At 45.1% G+C, this 20,137-nt stretch overlaps 1 protein-coding gene and 1 long non-coding RNA gene across 3 annotated transcripts in view; both read right to left on the bottom strand.

The window, feature by feature from the left end:
• FRAS1 (Fraser extracellular matrix complex subunit 1) overlaps nt 1-7,665 on the bottom strand; it is a 173,675-nt gene extending 166,010 nt beyond the window's left edge. For both annotated transcript variants that reach the window (XM_075090041.1, XM_075090042.1), the window contains exons 1-2: nt 7,434-7,665; nt 3,246-3,277 (exon numbers count right to left, since the gene is read on the bottom strand). In XM_075090041.1, coding sequence (XP_074946142.1) covers nt 3,246-3,277; nt 7,434-7,509 — 108 coding nt within the window. In that variant the 5' untranslated portion in view covers nt 7,510-7,665. The remainder of the gene's footprint in view (nt 1-3,245; nt 3,278-7,433) is intronic.
• A 3,164-nt stretch (nt 7,666-10,829) lies between these two features.
• On the bottom strand, nt 10,830-17,433 carry LOC142055964 (uncharacterized). The gene is made up of 3 exons (XR_012660146.1): nt 16,818-17,433; nt 16,104-16,262; nt 10,830-11,834 (listed from the first exon to the last, which is right to left on the bottom strand). It is a non-coding gene; the product is annotated as an uncharacterized LOC142055964 (long non-coding RNA).
• Nucleotides 17,434-20,137: the final 2,704 nt, after the last annotated feature.

Below are 20,137 nucleotides of genomic sequence, written 5' to 3'. Positions count from 1 at the left end.
GCAGGAGCCACTGAAAGGAAACTGTGTTTTAACCATAGTTCAAAACACAAAAAAAGTTTCTATGGATTTATCTTGGAGGTTGTCAACATCTCTACTAGTGCCACAGGTATACTGTGATGCTGCCACTCCAGGTGAGAGCCATCAGGTGAGGCTGCAGCATTTGGCCCAACGCCTTCTTGTCATTCAGAAAGGCTCTCTTTTCTGTGAGTAAATGGTTTGTAAGCAAACACACCCAGAAGGCACGATCCTTCCCCGGAACAGATTCTATAGGGATGACTTCCTTAGCTTGTACATTTGTCCTGTCACTGGGATTCCTTCTCTGAACACGTTCTTTTATGTGCAACTTTCCAAAGTCATATACAAATGCTAAAATCACAAAATTACCCCCAAGCCTGCTTCTCTGCTCCCCTCTGGTCACATGGCAGCACTGCTAGTGAGGAACCCCACAAATTCTGCTACCACATCCATCCATGCTCTCTTATGTCAGTGCCCCAGACTTATAAAACTCAGTATAACCCACGATGCAGCCGACAGCAGAGAAAAACAGCAAGGTGAGCTCAAACCAGAGCTCCAGCACTGCTGCATGCGACCACAAAATATGCGCCGGCCCTTGCTTGCAGAGGGAGTGCCAAGAGGCCAGTGAACACAGCTCCCACCAGCCTTACCGGACAATTAAACAGCGCAACACAGATGACAAGCAGAATAGGCTTTGACTTTTCCTCATGATCGGGGATAACAGAGGGGAAAAAAAATTGTGTTCATCAAGACAACAGTGTAGCAGACAGGAAATTTCAGCTTGCACCTCCAGAATCCCAAATCAGTGATTGAGAAAGATCCTCCCCCGGCTCCAATAAACACAACAGTACCAGCAAAGCCATGAGGCAACAGCTCCCAGTCTTCATTTGCCAGGCAGCTGCATTAATGCTTTACAAGCACTAAGCTTCACAAACAGAGCTAGCATCTCACACACGTGCCTTCAGATTTCAGATCTGTTGAATACTGTGTGCATTCTGAAGGCAGGGAAACTACAGGAACCCGACTGCTGTTCTTCTCCTCTTCCACTTCAAAACTGATCTTTCTGAGACAGCAGCCTTCTGCAAAGATAACATGAGCTCTGCTGGTCTATCACAGCTATGTGGCACCAACCCACAAGTACTAATTGCCTCGAAATCACTCATACACTACCTCTAGTGTTTAATTTCTACCACCTTAACCAAGCCAGCTCCAGTACTTTGCCGTCTGGAGTGGCACAAGCCAGAGAACGAAACAAATCCTGTTAAAGGTTCTTTTCCATCCTTAATTTCCACGGTTGCCTGTGCAGTTCCTGCTTTCTCTGAGAAAACAGTCACCCAAAGACACACATGAAGCAGCAGAACAGAAGAAAAAGCACCCAGCCCACAGGTTTGGTGCACTGCATGTGCTATTTTCCCCATCTGAGTCAGAAGCTGTGCGGCTTTAGTACCTGTTCTGAGATTGCTAGCCGTAGCCACAGAGCCTGTCCTTTGATCTATATTCAATTCCAGCAAATAATCAAAAGGTTGTTACATGAGTGCCTCTGAAATGGAAGAAATAACAAAATACTCAAGGAAAAGCAAGCAAAGGCCTGTCCCCACAGCAAACGTCGCTCAGACAGAAAAGCGGGCACATCTTCAGACATGACAATGAGAAAAAGACAGGATAGCTCTTTGTTCCAAGAATGACAAGCTTGAGTTGTTCCAGTTTTACTCGATCATAAATGCCAGCTGTGTACCTGCAGTTTTGTGTCTGCTCTGAGTTTTGCTGCAGAGCAATCTCCTCTTGTACAGCTAATGAAAACTACTACACTTACAAAAGTCATTTATTAATAAAAACACAACAATCTTACTAAACACAAAGACAAAACCAAGGATACTGGGAGCAAGTTATTGAAACAGGAAGCATCTAACCTAGAACACCCCACCGCCTTTACGTACAACGCTATGGCAAGGTATTATCGACGCCCGCACTAGCATTGCAAATACGGAGCGATAGTGAAAGAGCAGAAAAAACCCAGCAGAACACCAAGAAACCAAAAAAGGTAACAAAAGTATTTCCTAACCCTCCAGCTGCCCTTACAGAGCTGCAATGCTCAGCAGAAAGCTGACAGGCCACACAGATCACTGAGGTTGGAATCTAGACAAACTTCCCAACTGCTGTTAAGACACCAATGCTCCTCAGTGCATTATTAAGAGGAGCAAACACATTTAGCCTGCTTCAGCTTTCTCCCAAGCCACCCACCGAAAACATTCACCTCCAGCAATCCCCTCTACGTTCCCTCCTTGGGGCAGAAAAACTTCCAAGACCCTGAGTCCACGGTGGAAAGCCAAAGGAACCACCTGCCACCAGTTATTTCCAAGATACCCAGCGGTCACGTGTCACAGACACAGCACATATCCAGCTTTGCTGGAGAGCTCCAAGGGAAATAAAAACCCAGGCTTTCCCCGACAGCTGCTCCCTGCCGCCTCTCAGCCTACGCTAATAAATCCCTGAGCAAATCTGCTGTGGGATTGGAGGCAGAAGCACTCCAGAAATGTAAACTTGCTCAGCCGTTTCCTTTTAGCCCAGAGTACTGAAGCAAGGCAGACAAGCGTTACAGAGCAAAACACTGTTTATAAATTGTTTAAACCTGTGATTCTCGTACAAAGTTATTCATGGATTATGTACATGCAAAGAGGAAGACTGTAAAAGAAAATACTTTGGGTTTATAAAGAAGAGTACACAGAAAACCGTAAGAAGGGTACACAGTACTCACCATAACCAGCTGTGTTAAAAAAAAAAAAAGGTGTTGAATTGTTGTCATTAATACCTTATTAATTCAGGGGGAAAAAAACCCACAGAACATACCCTGGCATTACACTGACATTTTATAAAACATAACCTCTGTCCTGCCTAGGATGGCATATCTGTGATTCTTATGGCTTCCAAGAACCTTGAAATCTCTCACATCTTTTCACACACCATAACAAAGGAGCCCCAGTTAGAAGCAGGCAGAGCTGCGCTGAGAAGAGGAGTGGTCGGGTTCAAAGGCCCAGGGAGAATTTCTAACCTCTCCGAGGGCAGTACTTATTTTGCTGCTGTTTTCCAGCTGGCTGAACGCTCACAGCTCTGTGACCTGCTGCAAGACCAGCCATCCCAGTTGCAGGGGTGACAAAAATTAGGAACAAGAGTCAAGTTCAACAGCACCTTCTCAAACTCTTCCCCAGCACAACACATTCAAGCTTACCTACCTCAAACAACAAGCCTTGGTAGAGACAGGCACCTGTGGGACAAAAAACAAATAAGAAAAAAACCATTAGAAGCGAGTAGCACCAGCACTCTCTCCAGTGAACCTGCTATGTAACAGCACAAGCAGACACCTCTGGCCGCACACTTGGCAGCGACAAAACAAATGCAGTTTTGGGGCAGCAGGGCAATCTCTGGGTAAGCTTCAGGCTGACGCAGCAGGGACTCTGCCTGAGACGGACTCAAGAACTCGGAGTGGCACAAACAAGGCAGAGACAAAAGGGGAGACCTGGCAAAATAATGCAGCTGATCCTCAAGAAAGGGTCAGCACATGCCCCCGGCAGCACCTCATCAGACCACTGATGAAGCATCACAGCATTATAATTGCAAGAAGTTGCCCGGTCTTTCTCAGAGAGAAGTCAAGGACACAGACAGCAATCAAAGGAAGCAGGAGAACGCAAGGCAGTAGAACAGGGGCGGACATTAACCTCACAAGGACCTGATTGCACCATCACCAATAATCACCCACTTTCGAAGACAGCTAGTATCATAACCCATCCCCACCATCACCTCACTCTCTCACATGGGTGACAAATTCAGACATTTGGTGCCACTCGTGCGAGGGGCTTATGTCCCTCCTTCCACTGTCAGAAAGACTGCCCTTGATAAGATGGTAATTCTCACAATATACGCTTAAGACGAAGCTCAGAATTTTAACTTTGAATAATTGCCTGAGCTCTCACTGAAATAAAGGGAAGCCACAGCTATTCAAGGGCAAACTACAGCCCTTAAAACGCAAGGTTACACAGCATTTACATTGCATGCTAAAGAGCAGTGTCTTCTCTGTACTCCTGTAAATCTTTTTACCATTTACAGAAGAAAATAATAAAGCATATGAATATACACATAAAGAGCAATCACAGCAAGAAGAGCCAGCGTGAATTCCTGCTCCCACATCACTCCTCCACGGGCAAAGGGTCAGGTTTTGCCTAACAGGCTCACAGGACTCCTCCTGCTTCAGTCTTCCTAATCCTCACCACTGACACTGAGAAAAATGTTCTCCAAGCAAGTGATTGAGATATACACCCATTCAAGCATACTTTATATATTTTACTTCAATAAATCAAATAATAGGTTGGAAAATAAAACCATGAGTAAGTGGAATGACAGTTCTTTCATTGATTTTCTGGGAAACAGCCGTTCTCAAACAACTACACATATCTGTCTACTGAAAATGTGACAAGAATGTGAAATCAAAAACAACCCAAGAAACTTAAAGATGAAAAGAACGCAGGAAAAGCTGCCTCAAGGGACCACCCAGAAAAATAAGAATTTCCTCGTTTAAGAGTGGTGTTTCCCATAAAATGCAGATTAGACAAATTTGTACAGAAAACCTTGGAGCTACATTGCTTCGAATCAAAAGCTCCTCCTTTGAGCCAGCCTTCAGCTCAGCTACAAGAGGCTGCAGAGGCACCATCAGGAATTATCTTCCCTTGCCAAGAAGATGAGCCACAAGAGCCAAATCGTGTTTCTCCTAAATTCAGCAGACACCTTTCTACTCATATTGACAGTAAACAAATCGAGCCCTACCCATCACACGCACAGGCTGAGCACTAAAGAGGACTAGCACACTGAAACAACGAGTTTCACACTCACATCCGCATAGTCCCCCTCATGAACCGTACTGTTAACCGCTTCATATTGGACGAGCAAGCCCCACACATTCACGGTGGTGCCAAGTTACCTGGAAGCAACTAAGGCTCAGGCTCTCAGCAATTACCTGTTTATTTATTTGACTTCCCTAGCACTTTGTTTTTACAGAAAAAAAACCCCAAACACACACTTGACCATACCTTGACTGCACATTACTGCATTGATTTTCAAGTACCAATTACCTTCCTGCCCCCCACCTCTCTCCCCTCTTCTGATAAGAGAAAATCATTTCAAGGTTCATCACCCAGCTGCACCTCAAAACTCAGTGCAAAACACAAGATCACATACTGTTGGAAGGCATGAGGGGAAAAAAAAAAACCCCAAAACCTAATACCAGTTAGCTAAGACCAGCACAACTCGACTGTTTTACTCCTAAAAAAAGGGCTGGCTGCCCTTTCTTTTTTGCTCCCTAACAGCTATAGTTCCTTAAAGCCTCAATATAACAAAGTAACAACAGTTTGACACCCTAAAATGTTGAAATATGGCACCACAGCCTCCATTGAGGATTTGAAAACCCCTCATGGAGGCAGGGGAAAATGATAATCAACAACAAAAAAATACCAGCATTTCCTACTTTTGCTTCAAGAGGCTGTAATTACATCTAGGGCCCTTTGTGCCAGGCACTACAAACACTTCGTGAAAGAGCAGCCGTGTGCCAAAAAGCCGATCACCTACGGGGCCAGAGCATGGAGCAAGGACCAAGGCAGCAGGGCGAGGGCAGCTGCCTCCAACAGCCCAGGTAGGCAACAGCAGAAATGAGACAGCCCTTCAAAAATTTCTCTCTCAGCTCTACAGCCTACCACCTCCGCTGCCCTCTGTAGAGGCAGGCTCACCCCAGCCCACGTGGGACTAGAACGCAAACACAGAAGGTCTCCTCTCCATTAAAGCAAAGGCACATTTCACGCTTTCTCACAAGCTACCAAGGGGGATACCAGGATATAACCCATCTTTACAGGGCTTGGCGAATTCTTAGTCACAAATACCTTATTCCAAATTCTGAGCGAGCCCAAGACATCACACGATACACATAAAGGAATATCTCTCTGTTACAGTGCCCTGGCTTTGCATGCAACTCCAAGTCACCAGTGTGATTAACGACTGTTAGCAAGCTCACCTGAAACAGTTTCCTCCAATGATTATATCACCTTTCACATACAGAAAAAGGTTGAGAAGAAACCTCCAAACTTTTTGCCTTGGTATTTTTGGGTTTGGGAGGCTTTTGGAGAATTTTTTTCTTCTTTTGGTAGAAGTTAAGTCTCTCAGAGGGCTAACAAGTTAATATCCCAAATTCATATTTAACAATTCCTCACCTCACATACACGCATAGCTATTTTTAAACAGGTATTATCCACTAAGACACCTATATCAAATGGGAATCGCAGCATTACAGCGGCAGCAGTATCTGTGGAGTCTGCCACTTTGGAAACCAACAACCTACAGTCCCGTGGTCAAAGGAAAAGCTGGAAAACAACCTAACTGCACAAGTGCAACCACACTACGCTCCCAAACTTAAAACGTCAGTAACTTTAATGTTTGACAGCATCGTAACACCGTAACCCTGTGTTTTTACAACTCTGTTCAGAACGCTTTTTTTTTTTTAATGACAGAAGAAACCAAGGCTCGATGCCTGCTAAGGCACGCTTGGAGCACTCTTACAGCAACGTCCACACACACCAAGTTGAATGCGGCTCTTCTCTAAAACAAGGAAAGAGGGGTGATGCCACCTGACTCTCCACTTCCCCACAGCTCCTGTCACCGCTGCGCAGGCCGGCACACTACAAGCACAAACTACAGCATCTCCAAGTCCTGCGGGCAAGCAACTTCACCCTTACCACGGCCACAAACACGCGCGGAGAGCGTAGCGGGACAGCTTGAGGGCTGGCTCTGCCCCGAGCCCTGCTGCTGACTGACCCAGCTCAGCCCACCTCACACGCGGCAGCACTAGCTAGGCTTGGATAACTAAAACCTTAGAATAAATAAATTATTTTTTAAAACCTTTTTAAGCAACCCTCCCCTCCACTTTGGGCAACCCTACTGTCCCGGGCTGCCTCCTCCCCCTCCCGCCGTTAGAAAAAGGCGCTGAGGGTGCGGGAAAGCGCCGTAGCCCCCGGCCACCCTCCCGCCTCTGCTCCGCTCCCTATGCTGCGAGCGGGACACACGTTCCTCCATCCCCGGTGCCTAACGCCCGCCAGCCCTCAGCCGCTTGCGGGCACCCCACCGCCACCGAGCGGGAAAAACAGGCGGGAGGGACCGGGCAGGGCTTCTCCCCAGCCCCCCTCGCCCCGCCTGTGGAGAGGCCGCCAAAATGGCGGGGGGCGGGAAGAGGACCCCCGCCCGGGCCGGGGAGGGGGAGAAGGGAGGGAATGATGCCCCAAATCCCCCGGGAAAAGGGGACTTTTCCTCAGCGGGGGAGCTGAGCTTTTCCATAGGGCACCAAACGCCCGCGGGACGGGGACCGGGGGCCCGGCGCGACGACTCACCTGAGGCGGCGGCGGCCAGCGCCGCGCTGAGGAGGAGGCACAGCGTCGCCCAGGCGGCGGCGGCCGGGGCGCCCATGGCCCCCCGCCTCCGGCGGCTGCAGGGGAGGAGAGGGAAGAGCCGCCGCGGGCAGGAACGGGAATGGGGAGGGAGGGGATAGCCCCGCCGCCAAACTTTCCCGCAGACAAAGCGGCAGCAGCCCCGCAAGAAATGCGCCGTAGCCCGCCCGCCCCCCGCCCCGCCCCGGGCAGCGCTTTCCCCCTCCTTCCCCCGGCCCCTTTCACCGAGAGGGGAAAGGCTGGGGGCGGCAGCGCCCAGCCCCGGCCGTGCCTCTCGGGTGGGGGCGAGGGGAGCCCAGCCTCTCCTCCTCCTCAGCTGGTACCTGGGGAAGCAGCAGCCCACGCTAAGTGAGCAACCTGTGCTGCTGCAGCAAGAGCAGCGGCGGGGGTTTGTCCTACGGCTAGGCAAAGGCAAGGTGTTGGTGCTGGAAATCACGGCAGGGATGGCCCCTTCCACTGGACAGGCAGCTGTCAGGGGCTTGATCCTGGTCGCAAATGGGTGGGCTGGAATTGGGAACTCATGATCTCTGGGGTGGGGGGGGTGAAGCTGGGGAGTAGTAGTTTTGGAGGATAAAAAAAAAAAAAAGGGGGTGTGTGTGGTTTATTAAAAGGACTGTTTTCGTGTGCCATAGGGTCACATTGTAACTATCTTTCCATTTATTCCTTCAGTTTCAGTTCCCTTTGCTTTTCACTTATTACATATATTTCCACTACAAAGGAAGACTCAAACATCACCAGTCACAAACCAAGCGCTCAACCTGAGTGAAACTACCAAGGCACTACTCCACACGGCCCAAGTTGGACTCTTCCATCACAATATTTCCTTTCCTTAGGCACTTCCCATTGCACTTCCCAGCTCCCAGCTGGTTGTTAACCACTTACTATTTCACACCTCCAGCACAGCACGCTCACAAGGAGAAACTGGCACCGACTTTTCCACTTCCTTCTGCAATATGGAAGTTGGGTTCCTTCATTAAGTCACAGGATAAAGAAAACCAGCCACAAGTTTTGAAGTGGAAGCCGTGAATTTCCTACATGCAGAAGCCTAAATCTGAAGAGAACTAGAACAGAAGTCCTTGGTTTTACCAGTCTATGGACGTTTTGGTGTTTGGTTTGCCCCCCCAGCTAATATCAATGTACTTGCTTCACAGCAGCATCCCATTTATCACGTAGCAGTCAGTCAGTCGTACCAGGCTGGACTGCTGCACCCTTTTTCACCTCCCTTTAAACAAAGCCTGTCTGATTAAACACAGCTATGCTGGCTAAATTTAAGAGTAATTCCTCACAGTAATTGAATCTGTTCAATTTGGATTCACTTTCTAATGAACACTACAATCTTGAACTCTGAGTTGGAGGTCAATTTTTTTTTCCCCAGGATTGTATGCCATTCATTACTGTACCCTAATTCCAGCAACAAATGTGAGAAGTGAAATGGACCACATGGCACTGATTCAGGATTCAAACTACAACTTGCATGTTGAGCTTCTCACTGCTTTACCAAGTTGTTACTTTCAATAAAAATACGAGCAGAAAGACACAGTAACTACCACTGTACACACAAACACTAACCAAACAAATATTTCATGTTCATTTCAGATACAGTAGAAATAATGAAAGGATTAAGTACAGAGGCCCTAATTACTGAAGGGAAATCCAGGGCATCTTGACCAAACTCAAAGGAGCACAAGCAAAGCAAGCCAGGTGGAAATAGAACGAACAACCAGGCACGTACAGGGTTAATTAACTTCACCTATGTGTGAAGTCCAAGAGATGCCTGCCATGTAGAGACACCCTTATACCAGATGCATGTCCAACACAGCAGCAGCTTGGTGCAACGTTTCTGGGTGCTTCCTCTCCTCCCTTTCTGTTAACTACCGGTAAACAACCGAAGACAATACTAGCAATATTCTCTTGCCATATAATGACCTTGCCAAAATGCACGGCTCCTTTCAAATCACCGCTGCAGAGCGGTCTGGCTCTAAGCTTTTCATCATCTGAAGACACACAGAAACACAGCCTCTGACATCTGAGTGTTCCAAGCGGTGCAGGAGAAAAGCTCCAAGAACCAGCATAATCTAGTAAGATACGGTATTTTTGATTGACACCACTCCATATCACAGCTGAAACAATAATTAATCACCTGCTCATGCTCTTGGTGCAACTGTGATTCTTACCAATGCATTACCAGAAACCAGACAGGTCCTTCCCTGCTACCTACGATGGGAAGAAAGAGACAGAAATAAGCGATTATTAACAAATGGCAGCAGTACTCGGGAGGTCAGTTTTGTTAGTCTTTGCCTTTCATATGCCTGTGTCGTTGCTGTGCTCAGCAACACACTACTCCATCTCCTCCACCCTTTTCTTCAGGGGAAGGATGCACGTACAGAGGGAAGCCACGAAGGAAATTGCTTACCTGCACCTTTTTTTGACTTATTTACAGTGCTGTCCACCTTTCTGCTCCTAGTCTCTATGCTTTTACTATTTGTTTCCCTCATTCAGCTGCAGCCTTCCCCTCCCTAGTTCTCGTACATTCCTTTCTGCTGTTGTGAGCTTGATTCTCCTTCCCTCTTCCTTTTCTCCCCATCTCTGGAGTACCAACCTGCTCATTGCTCCCATGCCACCACCTTGCTTTGTCACTTCCCCAGCTTTCCTCCAACAGGTCCTGCTGCACAGTTCACAACTGCTGACAACCTACACAGCCATAAAGCAACAAGGTTTTCCTTCCTGGGAGTGGAGAGCAAACATAACACCAGCACCCAACTCCTTTGGTAAGAACGCTGCTTTCTGTGCTCTGTCTTAAGAAGTGAAATAATGTTTAGAAAGGTCAGACCTGCTACGCTTCCCTACGCTCCATGTGCTTTTTACTAGCCATATCTACATTCCTACCCATTCAGCAGGGTCTCCCTACTACCAGGGTCACCACCTCAGTAACACTCTATATTCCATCTCTCACTTATGCCCACCAGCTCCAACCCTCCTGCTGCGATGTATTTCCCTCTGTGCTGCGTCCTGCTGGGCCCTACTACTACACGCTATTAGCCCTAAAGCCCTTTAAGAAACCAAGGGATTTAAGAAGGAAGTTCGAGAGACCACAAAGTCAAAGACAGCTCTTTAAGGCGTGTGCTAATAGCCAGCAGGCAAGAAAACAGAGATCCAAGCTGAACAACAGAAGATGTGTGATCCCTGAAGGAATCCATTCCTCCACAAAGCTATTTCAGCCCATAACACAAGTCCTGGTGCAACACAGGAGAACCTCAAAAGGTTCAAGTCAATTCCTTCCCGCCTCACCAATGCATCCACACATATAAGCAGAACACTCTTCACAGAATTCACACCATTCTGGTCTCACCAGACCTGAAAAAGTAGATTTTTGTATCACAGGGAGAGAACAGGTATTTCACCACTATCTGCCACAGCAGGTGGTGCTACAGATTTCAAATCATCTGAGGTGACCATGAAGTAACTTACAGTATTACTAACAGTGTTCCAAAGAAGATGTTAAAGTCAGAAGAAGTCAAGATCCGTAATTGATATAATTTTGGAAATTTACTCATTCACAATATTAACGAAGAACCTTCGCCTCTGGAAAGGAAAACGTACTTAAAAGAAAACACTTCAAGTTTTGCACCAAGGCCTCCCACACTGTTTCAGAAATTCGAAGTTTTGTCAAGTCTCGTCCTTCATACCTTTTTTCTTTTCTTTTGAGCACCTAATTCAATACAAAAGCACTATTTCTGTTTTGAGTCTATTTACAAGTTAATACCAAGTGAAATGATAGGATCAGCTTCAGATTCTCCAGAGAAATGAGACTGCTCTAAGAGTGAAAGCTTCAAGGGTACATCTCGCAAAGCAATGACCCAACTGTCAGGTGCAGCCACGTATCTTGGAACTAGCGGCACAAAAAGTCACTGAGGTTGTAGGAATAAACAATTTTTAACCATCCTTTCACCAAATATCTAGGCGGAGGTCAGTCTTCTGCACATTGGTGTTCAGGACTTGTTTCCCAGTTTGGCATGCAAATCGCTGGTTTGGGTGATTCGAGCCAGGTGTAACTTACGTTCATTGGAAGCTGGGCATGCACTGGCACAGACTTATACGGAATAGCTGAAGAAACATGTTTCTGAAAAGGATCCATCTCGTACCAGCTCTGCAGGCTGAGGTCTTGTCTCAGGATCTCCAGGGTTTCTTGGAATTTAGCCCACATGGTCCATACTCGGAAATCTGTGGGTTAAGCTTTCCAAAGACGACCGTGACCTTCATACAGGAACTTGTCAGACAGAAGCAGACTCAGATGTAGTCCTATACTTGAATCAAGCCAGCTGCTTTCTTGGACAATTAAAAAACCTGAGAAGTAGACAATTATGACATGGATTTTTCTGTGAATACCCCACTTACAGAATCCCTGCCATTTCAGTTCTTACAGTTAAAAATTACTTCCAATTTCACCTGATATAAACCTGCACTCCTTTCTTCAGGCTGCTGTATTACAGAAATTAGTTAGGTAAATGGTTTTTATGTGTATTAATTACATTTAATTGCTTGGAACTTCTAACTTCTGGTCAAACTGGTCATTGCTCTTCTGTGGAAAAATGTAATCAGGAGGCCAGAATCTACCCCCCGAATAGCTTTTCCTTCTTCTGTTGTTGACATGTCCAGCCTGTCCTGGGAGCAGAATTGCGCCATGGCTGCATTTTATTATTTTTTTTTTTGGCATCTTGGTCTATTTCTGCTCTGCCTTCTTTAAGAATAAGCTGATGTGTTGAAGTCCAGAAAGCGGTATAACAAACTCATCTTCTCCAGTGAGTAACAGCGTTGGTGCTGGGCCTGGACTGACCAGGGCTTTTAGCATCTTGGGGAGAGGGAGGGGAAAATGTAGATGCCTTTTTTCCATAGAGAAAACTAAGGGTAAAGGAAACAATAGCTACAGGTACAACCGATCCACGAACAACAAAATTACACTGTACCTTCTTCCCTTCCCTGGAGTTAAAAAGTCTCATAATCAATATTAAATAGCAAAAGCAATTAATCTTTGATAACAGTGCTTTGCTGAATTCCAAGCAGCAAACCCTGTCAACATTGAAGGAAAATCTCTACTGGTGGATGTTTTGCTTGGCACAGAACAACAATGCGCCAGAGGCTGCAACTGTGCTGGAAGTAATTCACAGTTCTCATGCGAAAAGTAAACACCACATAAAGAGGCACAAGCTTTTTGGAGAGGACTTAGCACGCATTCCCTCACGTGTCAAGACACTGTCATTGACTAGAAGCCTGGCTTGACTTTAATGTGTTCACGGTTGTTTACAGATGGTATTTTATTACCCGGAAGGATGAAGGATTTATTTCTTTATTTTAAAGAAGAACAGACTTCTTTCTAATCTAAGTGTGAGATCAAGCACTGAATGGGTTTTATCCGGCCAAAGAGAATACAACTTCCTGTCGTAATATTCTGATGCCATGATAAGGCTGGGAGATTAAATCCTCCCTCATGCCACGTGCAGCCTGATACATCCTAGCCATCTTTGACAACTACGCATTGTATTTCAGGCAGTCTTTTGTCAAAGGGAAACAAAAATGCTTTATTTATTGATACATGCATTTGGAGAGGACAGATATGTTTTTTAACATGATGCCTTTAAATTACTCTTTCAAGATTATTACTTTAACCTGCTCCCCACTTGGTCAATATCCCTCAGAAACATTAAAATATACACTGAAAATACCCAAGTATGTCTAGCTCAATACGCACATACTAGGGTACAACGCTTGTCCCCGATTTTTAGCCCCAAGTTCTCCAACTCGCTAGGTAGCCTTTAGAACACCTTTTTTTTACAAAGGCTTTGGAAAGGGATTGACAATTTGAAGGCCACTCTGGCAGACTTTAAGAGGAGTCCGCATTTCAGAGTCTGGAAGCTCTACATCCAGTAGACGTTTCGCCCCTCCACATAATATCTAAGATAACAAATCACTACTGAAATAAAGGAAATTCAATCTTTTCCCAACGTCTCTGCACACAGACAAGGAATAAGACACCACCTCTGTGCACTACATATTACAGTGCTACAGGTTTTGTTAATAACCTTTTTTAACAACAGAATGAGATGAGGCCATTAATCATCTCTCTCAAGCCACTATCCATTGGTAAGTGTTAATTTTTCACAGGGCACCTCTAGCATGAGGTGACCATCTACCTTGTTAGCATGCCATCTTCTCTAAATGCTTCCAATTGATAACTAGCCTGGGTACAGGTCGCTTCCAAATTTTATTCATAACCAATTTCACCAATGCTGGGAAGTGACATTTACCTGGCTTTGTACAAGGGGCGTCTTAAGGAAAAAAGTTTTGCCTTTCTTCTCTGACTTTTGCCCCAGACACTTTTCCTCCTAGGGGCTCAGAGCCCATGCTGCTGGCAATGCAGTCGCAGGACTCCCCCTGCTGGCAAGATGAAGCTTTCAGGAAAGACCAAAGCATTTTTAGTCACTCCCCTTTTTACTGAAAACATTTACACTTTAGGGTGTGGGGTTTTTTTTTTTAAGCCTTTTTTCAGGCTGGGAGAACAGTCCCCCCTCCACTTGAACACTATAAAGACCTTTAGAACTCCAGTTGCAAATAAACACCATCAGAACAGGTTTCCAATATAAAGATGCCCACTAGAACAGCATAAGGCTCACCAAAAAGACCTGCTACCCCACTGAAGATGACACCAAAGCTTCCAAGTGCTGCAGCCCCCGACATAGACCCGCCTAGCTCCACCAGAGACCAATATGGCATTGCATAGTCACCATGTGCGGTAATAGTTTATCTTAACCCAGCACCTCCTAGCACCTGGCAATTTGAGAAGACTGCATTTTCCCCCTTGTTTTCCGAGTACTCTCAGAGCTAAAGAACTTAATGTTAAACTTAACAGGATTTGAACCCGAGACATTCAATACTCCTCCAATTACACATTTTTCACAGGCAGTTTTAGCAGAAAGCCTGATCTTGGTCCTCAAAACCTTCACAAAAGAACACTTGCCTTTGTTAAATGGTAGAACACTACTAGCCCAGCAAGGTATAACCATCAGGAATTCACTCTGACAACTCCCACTTTGTGTAGTTGTGGGGTGAAGCCTCTAGTCACCTGCAAGCCCAAGTGCTGACAGAAATGACTACTTGTAAAATAACAATGTTTATCCCCAACAGTTTTTTTAGTCAGCCTGAACAGCTTTTCTTTCTTTGGTCTCTGTCCTATTTACGTCAATGCAAGTTTTACCATACAGGCAGAATTTAGGTTACAGTATTAGCTTCACCCAAAGTTTGGAGGCTGACAATACCAATGGCACTGCAGAATATGAATGTAGTAAATCACAATGCCTGTCTCAGCATTTAGAAACGTCTTACCCTTGTAGGCACAATTGGATTTTTGAACAGACCTCTTCAACGACATTGTCGGGATGGGCTTTGCGCTTAGCCCAGATCTTTCCAAGCAGTTCCGTATGCTTCAGATGAAGCGTTCAGCCCAACATCTTAGACTAGCCTAACTCTTATGGCAGAAGGAGACCTATGTCTATACCCGACAAGTTCAGTTCAGGAGGTGTACGAGGCTGATGTCACTTGACTTTCTCCAGACTATGCTCAGCTACAGTACAGCGGGATGGCAGCTGTGGGACTCGCACTAATTCCAACCGCTAGCACACTGGAAAACCCCCAGTGGGTACGGGGAGGCTAGCCATCCTTGTGTTGGGTTTGAACACTATTTTTAACATCCCCATCCCACTCTAACTTTACCTCCGTGCCATAATTTACAGCAAAAGCCCTGATAACTCAGTTTGACCTATATAGAGTCGAAGTTTTTTGGAGGGCAACTAAACCCCCGTCCAAGTCCAGGTTTAGGTTGAGTGTAAGCCTAAACCCTTCATTCTCCACAAGTGCATGCATGCCCCTAAGGCAATTTCTTCCTTGTTCGGGAAAATGTTTCTGCAGGCACTAACTGTGAATCTGAGTTTATTGCCTACTTCGCCTTAGTTAAGCTAACAGCAGTTTCATGTAAGACAATTTTGAAAGCCATCATACATCATCTGCATTACTAAATGCATTGCAGCACTCCCTTTTTTCAACAAGGAACATCAGTTCACTTTTTCAATGCTCATAAACAGTGGAGATTCCAAGCCCCGTAAATCAACTCCTGCTTTTTTACCATCAGCAAGATGACACTTTTAGAAGCAAACAGGCTGCGACATCAAATGCCGTAACCCGATCCTTCCCCAAGAAATATTTTTGGTTAAAACGACACTGACAGCCAAATTCAGCATAGCTTGGATTGCGCTGCTAAAAATTAGACAGGAGATAAAGGTAAATGCAGTGAAAAAACACCAAGCCCTTTAGGAGAGGACCAGGGCACACCAATTGGCCTTCTTCACTTACATGGTACATGGGGCCACCATACACCAGCCACCCTCCCAGACATCTCCCCATCCCTGCCGAGGGCCAAGTGTGCACAGCAAGGTACAGTTTGTTAACAGGAGATAACGTTTACTAACTTGTGAGCTGCTCTGCAAGAACCGAGAGTATGGGCTCTTGCAGCCACGTACGTGCAAAGAGTTTGCCCAGAGCACCTCTCACGATCGAGTAACTTACTTGAAATAAGTCTCCGCTTACTGCAGGTAACATGACAAGAGCAGCTAGCATGGACTGGTTCATGCCTTGTAACACACCCTTTCTCACTTCACTACACGTTTGGGTACCCAGGTCCTGAGTGCCATTTTGCTTTTGATAGAAGATCTGTGCTCTGTTTACCTACCGAAGGAGTATATTAAGCACTCGTTAACAGAAACTCTGCTAAAAAGGGTGCCTCTTATTATACAGGACTTACAAGAACTTAACATTCAGGACAGATAATCTATTTACATACTGCTCTAACTAATCAAAAACCACTAAAGCATTACAACCCCACGCTTCACAGTGAGTACACTAGTATGAATTTCTAGAAGGCAGCAATGCCATTTTAGTTATGCTTACTGGAACAATTAAATTGGTTTCTAAGGCATAATGGCACAAAAACCACATGTACAACAACTGCTCTGCATGTTTTGGGACTAAGCTTATTAAAGGGGAATAATCTCATGTGGCCTTCCTCCCTTTCATGTCTCTTCCGTGGCAATCAAGCATTTCGGGATAAAAATCACAATATACTCAACAGCTGGCGTAACACTAGTTCATCATTACACAGACCAGGGGCATTATTACTTTATCGACTAGCGGCATAGTAACAAGTGTTGAAAACTTCAGGATTACACATGAACAAATGCAGCTGAAAATTTGCTAAGGTCACGAGCTGCTATTTTTGCTCACCTGACTTCTAGAGATTCAGATTTATAGTATTTATTCCGATAGCGTTCACGTTTTCAAAGCACAGGTATCTGCAGGTATGTGTATTATTCCACACTTCTGCTCTTTGCAAGTACACTCAGCAGTCTGAGGGCTTACGGTTTAAGCTCACTTGCATATTTATGCTTAAGCATCACTTTTTTTAAAAGCCGCCTGTCTTCAAAAAGGCAGGTCTACCTTCTTCCATTATGGATAATAAAGTCTTTGAAATAAGCTAAAAAAATAGAGAAGAGACCAAGAAATGTATGCAAATGCTATCACAAGCCTTACTTTCCTACACCAACAGGTGTAGAACTTACCTTCACATTGTTCCTTTTGGGTCACAAACAGCACGTAACTATTGCAATATCTCATAGTATTCCTTGTATATGTAATTCATTAGTAATAAGAACACTCCTTGCTTACACACAGGCACAGAAGATTATCTGCAGGGTGAAACATTCCTGTAAAACAACATCCTACCTTTTGCTAAAATTCAGTGTGTTAATCAACGGCTCATGATCCATTTGAGAAGCATGTAAGTTAAGAGCCAGGTCCTCAAAACAAAGCAACGCCCCAACGGATTGATCTCCATTCACGCAAGCGTGCATCCTCCGCATGAACTCCAAGCAGAAGAAGGTTACAGCCTAAGAAATGTACTTGCAGAGGATGCTCTCCTTGAGCTAATGAAGCTAGACATATTGCACATGAGGAGCTTATGCAACATGATTAATTTCTTTTCATTAGGAAAAAACATCTAGGTAAAACTTGTCATAAGTAACCAAGCCCTCTGCTGCAGGCTGATTAAGTTGCTACCCCATTTTTTGTTGGCATAGACCAGGCTTGCCAGTACACAACCATCAGTTACCTGTACAATCAATGACTTATAGCACAGGATGGAGGTAAAACACGCACAATTTTGAAACACTTAAAAAAAACCAAAAACCCTGTTTCTTTGATTACCTACCTTTTCCTAGCTTCTGAAACATGCCTGGTGCTCCAGACCAGAAATTAATAGGCATCAGTATTAGGGAGCTTTAAAAAAAAAAAATAAAAAGGCTTTATTCTACAACTTAAACTTCTGCAGAACAGAATTGGGGGAAAGGGGGGCCAGGGGAAGAAAAGAAAAAAGACATGATCCATTCTAGAAGGACTTACAAATGACTACCATTACCAGACAACTCCTCACCAATTCCTGATGTAGGAAGATTTGGCCCATACGGGATGCTTAGGGCAGTTAACAGCACTGAACACATCTGACAATATTTCTGCCACTCACATGAACTTTTCACTTGGAAAAGCAACTAATTTCATTTTCTTCTTTCTAATAGGCACATGAGCACAGCCCATAGTTAAAATATGTGTTTAGATGGCTATTCAGGTGCACTGGCATTGCATTTCCCACATACTACCTAGTAAGTCTACTGCAGTCAGCGTGAAGCCTTCCTTCACCCTTAAGAGAATTTTCTAACCGAACTCTAGGCAAAGCACCCCAGATCGCAAAAAAATATAGCCATGTGGCCTAACAGTAATCTGTCCATCACCCTGACTGAGAGCAGCCAAATGCTTCAGGTGGGAGGTGGTACAATTTCTACTCAGACAGATACGGGTAACCTCTTTGGAAACTCAGCCCTGCCTCCAATAACAGGAATGATTTAAATTCACAAACACAAACCACCCTTCCAGATTTGGCTAAGGTCATCCCCCTTTTTGTAAATAACCAATCCTTTCTAGAACCGTCTTATGTTTTAGCAGGCAGTTTTAATAACATCTGTATGGCAAAGTCCAAAAATACCCCGAGAAACTCTTTTCATGACACCCTACAGAGGGGAACAAGAATGCCACCTGCTGGAATCTATGTGGGTAAAAAAACTGGGAAAGACATTCTGCAAAGCATAACACACCTATTTTTAAACAGCCGGGTAAAAGTTCGACGGATATTTATGGTCTCTGGTTTCTATTTAAGAACTTAGCCAAAGGAAAACAAGGTAAGCAAAATAAGAAGTTACAGCTGTTGCCACAGACTGCATTAGATCAGGCAGGACGGTAAAACTACATTACAAGCACACTCAAAACTGGCTGTTGCAAAAAATGGTTGGTGTTTTGGTTTTAACCCGTTTGGCCCACACCAACCAGCCCCAGAGAACTGTACAAAGCTAACTGTACAAAAAATAGACCCATCACCAAGTTGAGCCTTCTGATGTGCTTAAGAGCTCGAACCCCAGCAAGGCTTCAGCTCATTTATTGGGAATCAATCACTTCGGTAAAACTGTGCTATTGCTAAGAAAGACTTCCATTTCAATTTAAGTGCTTTCATTTTCAAGATTTTCTGCCAAATCTAAGCAGCAGGCATAGCTACTAAGAGTCTGAGGAACAAAGTTAAGTACATAGATAACCAAAGGTGACCCCCACAACCCTTCTTTCCCCCCTCCATACACTGGCAGAAGGGATGGGGAGCCTCCAGCCAGCCACTAGAATACATGGGTCTCCCAGCCAGGTCTACAGAGCATAGTCCACCTCCAAGGTGACTAACCTAGCACAGAACCACAGCCCTACAGCTCCTGGCTATTCACTGCTCCCATTATGTATGCGCTCTTCGTGTCCAGACAATAACACATGAAATCCACATACAGCACCCGTCAGCATTTTTAGGCAAAAAATAATCTCCTCACGAAGCATAGCAGAGGAGTCTTCCTCAGAGTCACCTGGATGGAAAAGAGCTCTACTGCTGCTGGTTGTGAAGCCGCCCCCACTGCCCCAAACCTATGCACTTATCCCAAGTGGTTCTTCACAAGCCCATCAAGAACCTCTACGACAGAAAACCAACAAGAAAGTGAGACTTAAACTTGGTAGCTTCAGTCAGGTTTCCCCAAAAAAACATTTTAAGCATAATTCTTTCCAAGATAGCGCAAACAAACCACTAACTGACTGGTTTCTCTGAGGGGTATCTTACCAGTTATGCATAGATGCAATAGCATTGTTTGGAAGGTGCACGATCACACCTCCCACGAAACACATCCAAGTTCTCCTTAGAAAAACCTCACCAACTACCATTTGTCAGAGACAAAACTGCATTCAGAGGCTCAAAGTAATCCTTTGTATATCCCTCCAGTATCTACATATGCAGATTAAATGAAAACCAAGTGAGACTTCGCAAGCATCATGCAGGCGTTCCTCCCACCAACCTAAAAGGAACACCAGCCTGACTTCACAGAACAGCACGGAAAACAAAAACTAGTTTCCTTCATTGGCGAGATACACAGCAGCTTTCCACAAGTAACTGCACTAGTCGCTCCGTAGGGGAC

Source organism: Phalacrocorax aristotelis, chromosome 4 (genome assembly GCF_949628215.1).
Source record: "Phalacrocorax aristotelis chromosome 4, bGulAri2.1, whole genome shotgun sequence".
Taxonomy (NCBI): domain Eukaryota; kingdom Metazoa; phylum Chordata; class Aves; order Suliformes; family Phalacrocoracidae; genus Phalacrocorax; species Phalacrocorax aristotelis.
This window is presented reverse-complemented; position numbering and strand designations above follow the sequence as displayed.